We start from the raw sequence: 10,463 nt of genomic DNA on the forward strand, positions 1-10,463 counted from the left end.
GCAGGGGGGGGTCCTTGTACTGTAATTTAAGGTTACGGTATTAGCTATGATTAGAATTGCTTATTTAAAGTGTCATAATCTTAATATTTCATTTATCTTAACATGAATTATAAAGACTAAAACACTTAAAAACAGATGAATGTGGTCATAGCTAATACTATAATCATATGGGGGTATCCATTTATTTTAACTAATGATTTATTTAATAGTCATGAATTGCTTAATTTGACTTAATTTTAATGATCAAAATACATTGAACATGGTCAATTGGTCATATAAGGTTAGACATGAATACCCCAATTATTCTACCAAAGATAAAAGGAATACTCCAAAGTTTTTTGAGGAAAATTTTGGCATTATTTTATTTTGGGGGCTTTCTATGGTACCTCAAAATTTTTAAAGGACGTGTCTATGATAGCAACGCACATGGAAGAGTTACTCTTTATTATAACATAAGTTACTAATGAAAGTTAAAGTTACTGCCATGTTTCTTAAAATGGCAACAAAATGAAAATTAAAAGGAAAAAAAAACACAAGTTTTTATTGTGACATGGTATAATCTAAATCTATCATTGGATTTAATATAAACTCTATTTGATCATATCAAAATAATAAGGAAAAATAAAATAAAGTATTTTTAAAAACTTTGAAGTTGCTACTCAATGAAATTTGAGTCAAATACAACAAATTTACTTTTGGATTACCATACCCAAATTTATATAGATATTGTAAAATTCCTCTTTTTTTTTTTTCTTGGTATACTTAGTGCTTGTTTGATTTTTTTTTTGTTGATTAATCTTATAAATAGAATAGACAACTTTTTAAAGTCTAATTTTTTTAATATACCAATATTTTTATATTTTCCAAAGAAAAAAAAAATTTATAAGTATAGCAAATGATATATTTTCATTGTGATAAAGTTTCCATTTTTATTTTTACCAAAACGAAAAAAGAGACAATAGTAGATAATTTCTATTTTTATTTTTTTTTATCTCAGACAGTAGATAATTTTAGAGGCTCAAATGATTGGAGTGTGTATGATCTGTGTTTTGTTCACCCAATAATCTCTCTCTCTCTCTCTCTCTCTAAACAACACAGAAAGAGAGAGTGTCGGTGAGTCCAAGCTTGTAGTTGTAGTTGTTGTGTCCCTTTCGTCCTCTTGAAGTCATTTTTTTCATTATTATATATATATAACCATTTAACAGCTATACACTCACTGTTTGAGCCGAACACACAAAGAGAGAGAGAGACACACACACACTGAGACAGCTGGGCATAGCATAGGATAGCATATTAGCATTGCTTGGTTTACTTGGGTCAGATCGACCTCTAAGTCCATCAAGCTCAAATCTTTCTCTCTTGGGCTTCATTTTCTCCCAGTTTTTCCATCTGGGTGTCTCTTGGTTTTGAGATCTGGTGGAGATTTTGGCTGTTTGGGGCAAGGAATTCAATTGGGTTTTCATTGAAAATTCAGTCTGATCGATTTGGTTTGAGGTAAGTTTAGTGTTTTGTTGTTGAGAAAATTGAAAATTGGCATCTGGGTTTGTTGTAACAATTGCATTTGAATTAAGATTTTATGTGTTGTTGACTACTTGACTGTGTAGTTTGCTGATTTTACTGATAGACACTCTGTTTGGTTGCTGAGAAAACCGAGGAAAAGAGTGAGCTGTACTAGGTTGGTTGAGTAAAAACACTTTGTTTCCTCAGGTCACAGTCTTGTGGAGGCTCAAAGATTGTAAAATTTTTTTCCCACATTTTTCTTAGCAACCAAACTGAGAATAAAGATTTGGAATTTTTGTAATTACATAAGCAATTGATGACTGTAGAGAATGCTTGTTGAATAGGGTAATCTGATTCACAGTTGTGCAGATCTGGGCTTTGATTTGAGAAAGAGGCGTGTTTTTGAAGCATTGAGCTCTGAGGTATGCATTAGATCTTGTTGAGATTGAGGAATCTGCTTGATCCATTGTTCACATCTGGGCAAAGAGAAGCTGGTGCCAATGGAATCAGAAGGAGAAACTGCGGTGAGTGTCAGAGAACTTTAGCTCTAATTTGCAATCTGTGCTCTGTTTTGTTGATGAGATAACTGAGAAAATGAGATGGTCACATGTTGAAAATTAAATTCTGGTGTTGTTTTGGTTTTCAAGCTATGAAATCTCTTGCCCACCAACTTAGTAACGTAGTTGCACTAGTCTCAGTTGTGTGGAAATTGTAATGATCCATTTAATGAAGAATGTAAAAGTTTCTTTAGTTTCTTCATTTCTCTATTCTACATTTGTTCACCAACCAGATGGGGCATAGAATTCGTTTAGAGACTGAAATTTGACCTCTGCCTGTGTCTTTTTAGTTTCCTTCTGATGTTAAGCTTATATTATTCTGTTGATTGATTCAAATTGATGTGATCAGTATCTAATTGTTGATTGGAATGTCTTTTAATGTGATAACTCAGGCAAAGTCCTCAAAGACCCTGGGTGGACAAGTCTGCCAGATCTGTGGCGATAATGTTGGGAAGACTGTAGATGGTGAGCCATTCATTGCCTGCGATGTTTGCGCATTTCCTGTTTGCAGACCTTGCTATGAGTACGAGAGGAAGGATGGGAATCAGTCTTGCCCTCAGTGCAAAACCCGATACAAAAGACACAAAGGTAAGTTAGATATTAAATAACTGAAAAAATTTCCACACACTAGGAAACATGGGAAAGAACATGAGTTTGAAAAAGTTGTGTTATTGTAAAAGATTATGATCCCATCCCCCCCACCCCTGCAAAGTTAACTGCACCCAACTAGTTTAGGTGTGTCATCTGCTAATCTTTGAAATTGTCTGTGAACTTAGTGAAACTGCAAATACAAATGCAAAAAAATTAACTTAATTGGTATTGCTGGTGACATTATCAATATTTGAAAAGCAGTGGATATCTTCTGATCACTATATTCTGACTGTTTAATTGTTGCCATTTATCTTGTTGATTTTAGGTAGTCCTGCAATTCTCGGGGATAGAGAAGAGGATGCTGATGCTGATGATGGTGGCAGTGACTTCAATTACAATTTGGAAGATCAAAACCAAAAGCAAAAGATTGCAGAGCGCATGTTGAGCTGGCATATGACATATGGACGGGGGGAGGATGTAGGGGCTCCCAGTTATGATAAAGAGGTTTCTCACAACCACATTCCTTTGCTCACCAATGGAACAGAGGTAATTCAGTTATGATAAAGAGTTCTTATGATATGCTGTTCTCTTCTCTCTCTCTAGGATACATTTGAAGTGTAATTAATCTTCCAGCCAATGGTAGGTTTCTGGAGAATTGTCTGCTGCATCACCTGAGCGTCTTTCTATGGCATCTCCTGGAGTTGGTGGTGGCGGGAAGCGTATCCATCCTCTCCCTTATTCATCTGATGTTAATCAATCGCGTATGTCTCTATCCTTTGCATGTACTATGTACCCCGTGTTTAGTTGCTGCTATCAGATATTGATTTGAAATTCTTGATTATACTTTTTCTGCAGCTAATATTAGGGTTGTGGATCCGGTAAGGGAATTTGGTTCACCAGGATTAGGAAATGTAGCCTGGAAAGAAAGAGTTGATGGCTGGAAGATGAAGCAGGAAAAGAATGTTGTTCCAATGAGCACTGGCCAAGCCAATTCTGAAAGGGGTGCTGGTGATAACCGTGATATTGATGCCAGCACCGATGTGCTTGTGGATGACTCTTTACTGTACGTTCCCTCTTGATTGAAATACAGACTGTTGGGTGCTCTTTCAGATTTTATTGAGGCTTTATTCTTTGTAATTGTTGGTACTTTGTAGCTAGTTCAAAACTTTGTGTTTTGCTTTGTTTACATCAGCTTTATTGCTATTGGACAACTTCTAAAATCTCAAAAGATGATGATTCCATTTTACGGGACAACCTTGGGTATTAGCAATAATTGCAAATAGAGTTCTAAAAGTAAACTAATTATAGCTATGGAGTCGGTTTTCCCAAGTCTAATTTCTGTTATTATCGCTTGTTTCTTAAGTTCAATATAGAAAAGGGCTGCAGTTAATGCTATGTATGGTTTTGTTTTGCAGGAATGATGAAGCTCGGCAGCCCCTCTCAAGAAAGGTTTCTATTCCATCTTCTAGGATAAACCCTTATAGGATGGTCATTGTTCTGCGGCTCATTATTCTCTCCATTTTTTTGCACTATCGAATAACAAATCCTGTGCCCAATGCCTATGCTCTGTGGTTAATATCTGTGATTTGTGAGATTTGGTTTGCAATGTCCTGGATATTGGATCAGTTCCCCAAGTGGCTGCCTGTAAACCGTGAAACATATCTTGACAGGCTTGCTCTGAGGTGAGAATATCTTTTGCTGTATACATTCATTTATTGTACTTAGCGATTAAGCCTGCATTAATGTGTCTCAAGTAACTGTGTCATTTCAATTTGATGTTTTCATATTATATATAAAGTTTTAATTCCAAAGGAATATACATTACAGATATGATCGTGAGGGAGAACCATCACAATTAGCTGCAGTTGACATATTTGTCAGTACTGTCGATCCATTGAAGGAGCCTCCTCTTGTGACAGCTAATACTGTGCTATCTATTCTCTCAGTCGACTACCCAGTTGACAAGGTCTCTTGCTATGTGTCTGATGATGGTGCTGCTATGTTGACATTTGAAGCTTTGGCTGAGACATCTGAATTTGCACGGAAATGGGTTCCTTTCTCCAAGAAATATAACATTGAGCCTCGGGCTCCAGAATGGTACTTTGCACAAAAGATTGACTACTTGAAAGATAAGGTTCAACCATCATTTGTCAAAGATCGTAGAGCTATGAAGGTAAGGGTTTACCATCCTGAATTTCTGATGTATCTTGCCAATCCATTTTCCGCACATAGATGCATCCTTCTAATGTTACTTTGTCTCATTATGCAGAGAGAATATGAAGAATTTAAAGTCCGTATTAACGGGCTTGTTGCAAAGGCACAGAAGATTCCTGAAGAAGGATGGATTATGCAAGACGGTACACCATGGCCTGGAAACAACACCAGAGACCATCCAGGAATGATCCAGGTAGCTTCTCCTTCATGTTGTTTTAAAGCTGAACATTGTAAGTTACTTGTTTTTAATATGTAAATTTTGGCCCCAAGGGGAGTGGGGAAGGGAGGTTCAAACAAGTGACCTTTGCTTCATGAGGCCTGGTTCCTAGCTGACTATACTACTCCTTGTGGTTAAAACTGTCAGCCTACTGCTTGTTGGAATTCAGTAATGGTTTGAATGTGTTTCTTATTTGATGCAACTTTTCCTTGAAGTTCATAGAACAAACTGCTTAGATTTTTTCCTTGAAGTACCGTTCTCTTCCCCCCACCCATCTTTTTTCCAATTAGGGTGTAAAGTGGAGACAAGTTTATCTTCTCTCTTGCAGGAGTATCATTTACTTAGTAAGATTTTGTCTATTTCATTATGTGCAGGTTTTCTTGGGCCAAAGTGGAGGGCTTGACGCTGAGGGTAATGAGCTTCCACGTTTAGTTTATGTTTCTCGTGAAAAGCGTCCAGGTTTTCAACATCACAAGAAGGCTGGTGCTATGAATGCACTTGTGAGTAGTTAAAAATATGAATTCCAGAGTTTTTGCATTCTCTTTATTTCTACATTTATCTTACCTCTAGTGTTCAATACTCTCTTTCAGGTTCGAGTATCAGCAGTGCTTACCAATGGACCTTTCTTGTTGAATCTTGATTGTGATCACTACATAAATAACAGCAAGGCCTTGAGAGAAGCTATGTGTTTCCTAATGGATCCCAACCTTGGAAAACATGTTTGTTACGTTCAGTTTCCACAGAGGTTTGATGGTATTGATAGGAATGATCGATATGCCAACCGAAATACTGTCTTCTTTGATGTAAGTCTAACATCCTCCAATTTAAGCGATGGATTCTTTGTGTCTATCTGATGTTATTGAATGATGTTAATTGTGTTCACTTGTGTGATGTGTTTGATGTCCTTGTGATTGGACAAAACATTTGATATTTGTTCAAAATTATTTGTTATCTTTTTGCTAAACATCTTTTGATAATATATTTATCATCTTAAATTTCAGATCAACTTGAGAGGTCTGGATGGCATTCAAGGCCCTGTTTATGTGGGTACTGGATGCGTCTTCAATAGAACAGCTTTATATGGTTATGAGCCACCTCTCAAACCTAAGCATAAGAAAGCTGGATTTTTATCTTCGCTTTGTGGTGGGTCAAGAAAGAAGGGTTCAAAGTCTAGTAAAAAGGGTTCAGACAAGAAGAAATCTAGCAAGAATGTAGACCCCACTGTGCCTATTTTCAGTCTAGAGGATATAGAAGAGGGTGTGGAAGGTACATTGTTTGAATATTATTTCTTTATTGTTTTGGGTTTTTTTTTTTTTTTTATAAAATAAATTATAAACCAGTCAAAATCCTTCCATGTCATCTTGAATTTATTGACAATGTAATAAATTCCTCATTTACTTGTTTAAAAGGAGAGAATGATTGCTTCTTATTGAGTGGTAAACCTTAATACATAAACAAGATCTAAAATCAACTTTGTCATTCATGAAACTATATTTGTACAATATCCATGGCATCTTATAACTCGTAATTTTTTTAGATTTGATTCTAACATTTTCTTACTCTTTTTAAATTCAGGTGCTGGATTTGACGATGAAAAGTCGCTACTCATGTCCCAAATGAGCCTGGAGAAAAGGTTTGGTCAGTCTGCTGTTTTTGTTGCGTCTACACTTATGGAGAATGGTGGTGTTCCACAATCTGCAACACCAGAAACTCTTCTTAAAGAGGCTATTCATGTCATCAGCTGTGGTTATGAGGACAAATCAGAATGGGGAACTGAGGTATGATTTCTTGTTATTTATTTCTTTAACTTTGTTATTAGTCTTTTGATTTACCAAGATGTCCTTTAAGCAGAATATGCCTCTGGCTTTAGAGATTTGCAACATTTTTGTATGTGTCTGGAAGGAATAGGAACAATACCTACTTTTGTAAAATACTGTTATACATACTTTTAATATCACGATATGATTAGATGCCTAGAAAAAGGAGAAAAATAAACCAGACCCTTAGTTTTCGTAGTATAAGGCAACTACAAGTTATTGGCAATTAAAATTTGGTATGCAGTTTCTTCCCTAAACTTTGAGTAAGGTACAAGGTTACTTGTTTAAAGATTGGTGCACACCACACAATGAATTTGTCCACATCTATAAGGACTCCTTGTTGCTTGTCACATCATATCAGCTAATAAGAAACGTCCACCACTAAGGCACTCCCAACCAGGACCAGGTTTTTCTTTTAAATGAAATTTGAAAGCTGATAAAAGTTTGTTACACTGAACCTTTTTCTTCCCTCCTTCAATCCTCTCTCTTACCTACCTTGAAATTTCTCTAGTAACCATCTATTAATTGACAAACAAGACATTGTGGCTTATAGAGTGCATTTCTATGTGTGCAGTCTTCCCATTTCTGCACATGGTGGATCGGGTTTTTGATAATTTTTGTAAATTACTGTTTTATTTCATTCTCTCTAATCAATATTTGTGTCTTGAACTGCAGATTGGATGGATTTATGGCTCTGTTACTGAAGATATTCTGACAGGATTTAAGATGCATGCTCGTGGTTGGCGGTCAATATACTGCATGCCCAAGCGCCCAGCCTTTAAAGGGTCTGCTCCTATTAATCTGTCAGATCGTTTGAACCAAGTGCTTCGATGGGCTTTAGGTTCTGTGGAAATTCTTCTCAGTAGACATTGCCCTATCTGGTACGGTTATAATGGCAGGCTTAAATGGCTCGAGAGGTTCGCATATATCAACACCACCATCTATCCAATCACTGCTCTTCCTCTTCTTATGTATTGTACTTTGCCGGCTGTCTGTCTACTTACAAACAAGTTCATTATTCCACAGGTGTGTTATATAACCAAACTCATTTTCTGTACAATACTTGTCATTATTATCTTAACAGGGCACTTTTTTTTTAATAATCTTTTCCCTATCATCACCCTCTGCAATCCCTGCATCCTACAAGAGCTTACAGTGTTTTGTTATTTGGGGAGTTGTTTGTGATTTTGCTTCAAAATATGAAATTGTGAACAGATAAAAATTCACTATAATGAATTAACATTTCATAAATACCCTGGCATGGCATCCATTAATTAAGAATAGTAGGATTTACTGGAATTACAGTATATATTGGAAAGGAACGCATGCTTCTTGCTAGTTTTTGTTTTCAAAATAAAAGGGTTTGGAGGGGAATGAGCAAGGCAAAGTCGGTAAAAACACCATTGACACCTCTCTTGTTGTGAAAAAGAGATAAAAGATGGAAATATAAAAACTGTTCTGTATTTTCTTGTGCTTGGGGGAAACTTTCTCCATGAGAGAAGAAGAAAAAAATTACTTGTTCCTGTTTGTGTATGCTATGAATATTGTCTCAAAATGCTGGTCTTTAGTATCTGCTAAATTTTTTTGCTTGGCTTATTCCACTTGCAGATCAGTAACATTGCAAGTATATGGTTTATATCACTCTTTCTTTCCATCTTTGCTACCGGTATCCTAGAGATGAGGTGGAGTGGTGTTGGAATTGACGAGTGGTGGAGAAATGAGCAGTTTTGGGTTATTGGTGGTGTTTCAGCCCATCTCTTTGCCGTTTTCCAAGGTTTGCTTAAAGTACTTGCTGGTATTGACACCAACTTCACAGTTACATCCAAGGCATCAGATGAAGATGGAGACTTCGCTGAATTGTACTTGTTCAAGTGGACAACCCTTCTCATCCCACCAACAACTCTCCTTATCATAAACTTGGTTGGAGTCGTTGCAGGGATTTCCTATGCCATCAACAGCGGTTACCAATCATGGGGTCCTCTCTTTGGGAAGCTCTTCTTTGCCTTTTGGGTGATTGTCCATCTGTATCCCTTCCTTAAAGGTTTGATGGGTCGCCAGAACCGGACACCCACCATTGTTGTCGTCTGGTCAATTCTCCTTGCTTCAATTTTCTCATTGTTATGGGTGCGAGTAGATCCATTTACCACTAGAGTTACCGGTCCAGATGTTACGCAGTGTGGAATCAACTGCTAGAGGGAAAATAACACAACTTGAAGACTGAAAATTCTTTTTTTAAGTTATTGTCCTTGCCAAGTTTCAGAGGTAAGGAGATATGTAAGTGTCTCATATTTTGGCTTTAACTTTATGTCTTTGAGCTTGTTTGTCTATGTGAAGTTTACATTATGTGTAGATGATAGGTGGCAAAGAAAATTATTTTGTTGGTACAGGAGTGATTTTTATGTATTATTTTGGTATATTCTAAAAAAATTGGACACTGCTTCTGGAACCAATTAATTATTCATTATATATTCCACAAGTTTATATGCAATCCATTACCCACGGTATCTTTTTGTTTGATACTTAGAGAGTATTTTCATAGCCTTGATATGTGCAGTGTTATTTATAGGCCAAAACAAAGTGGTTCCCAGCTCCTTTTATATTAAGCACAATCTTTCCAACACCAAGCAAAAGGTGGATTGACAAACTCTAATGAGAATGCTTTTATGGAAGGTTATTACTCAGTGGCAAGTTCCAAGTTACAACTTGCCTCTGCTAAACATAATATTATTACATGGTTAAAATAACGAGTTAACAATGGACAAGAAGTTTGAATAAAATCTATACCCAGAGTGCTTGCTTGAAGGCACATGCATGTTTGAGCCAATATGTAGCATGCTACATTTACCTTTGGGTCCTTCGACGCAATTTAGGATTGGGCGAGTTACAATTAGGACTCTTTATAATTGTTAATATAATTAATATATACCGAATGAACACTCGATGTAGAATTCAGTACATGTTTGTGCAAGACTTTCCTTATTCAAGGTCCAATTATTGTTTATTAGTTCCATTTCATGAGTCGTGTTCGAAGTACACAAACCATATGGCCTTCAAATACAGGAACTATTTTTAAAAAAAATTAAAATTTATTTGAGCTAAAAAGGGGTCCAAAGGACCAAAGCTTCGTGGACATTTCAAAAGAAAAAACCCCTCCTATATTACATAATCCTATTCAAACATTGTTATCATCAACGAGTTGTGTTTTTTTTTTTTTTTTTTTTGGGATGAAAATTAAGTTATGAAAAATTTTAAGACCACATAAAATGGTATGGGCGTGGCTTTTGTCTAGTACCTCCAATATATTGGATTAGTTGCGATCATGACGTGTCCAAAAATGGATATGTGTCATGCTCGCAATGGGTCCAGTGTCATAGGACACTGGATAGAAATCATACACCGTAATTGACCACGTGATTGGTGGAGAAAAAATTGTAGGTTTATGTGAAAGTGATAGATAACCAGTCATAATTTAACACGTAATATAATTGTGGTAAAAATTATGGTAGTTTATGTGTAGTAGAATTACTCTTCTTTCTTCTTCTTTTTTTTTTTTTTTTTTGGGGAGAA

At 36.1% G+C, this 10,463-nt stretch overlaps 1 protein-coding gene across 2 annotated transcripts; it reads left to right on the forward strand.

Annotated features, from left to right (window-relative positions):
• Positions 1-1,127: 1,127 nt before the first annotated feature.
• LOC115985647 (cellulose synthase A catalytic subunit 3 [UDP-forming]-like) lies at positions 1,128-9,384 on the forward strand. Of its 2 annotated transcripts, none has more exons than XM_031108568.1 (15): positions 1,128-1,494; positions 1,862-2,024; positions 2,450-2,645; positions 2,974-3,194; positions 3,292-3,409; positions 3,504-3,711; positions 4,064-4,330; positions 4,476-4,821; positions 4,918-5,055; positions 5,454-5,579; positions 5,670-5,882; positions 6,081-6,345; positions 6,655-6,857; positions 7,572-7,922; positions 8,505-9,368. In XM_031108568.1, exons 2-15 carry the CDS (start codon positions 2,001-2,003, stop codon positions 9,087-9,089), a joined length of 3,261 nt encoding a protein of 1,086 aa, XP_030964428.1. In that variant the 5' UTR covers positions 1,128-1,494; positions 1,862-2,000; the 3' UTR covers positions 9,090-9,368. The 2 variants fall into 2 exon arrangements, with proteins under 2 accessions (XP_030964428.1, XP_030964427.1); XM_031108567.1 differs by having other exon boundaries at positions 1,216-1,494; positions 1,870-2,024; positions 8,505-9,384.
• The last annotated feature ends 1,079 nt before the right edge of the window (positions 9,385-10,463 follow it).

The sequence above is a fragment of the Quercus lobata genome, chromosome 4 (genome assembly GCF_001633185.2).
Source record: "Quercus lobata isolate SW786 chromosome 4, ValleyOak3.0 Primary Assembly, whole genome shotgun sequence".
Lineage (NCBI taxonomy): Eukaryota > Viridiplantae > Streptophyta > Magnoliopsida > Fagales > Fagaceae > Quercus > Quercus lobata.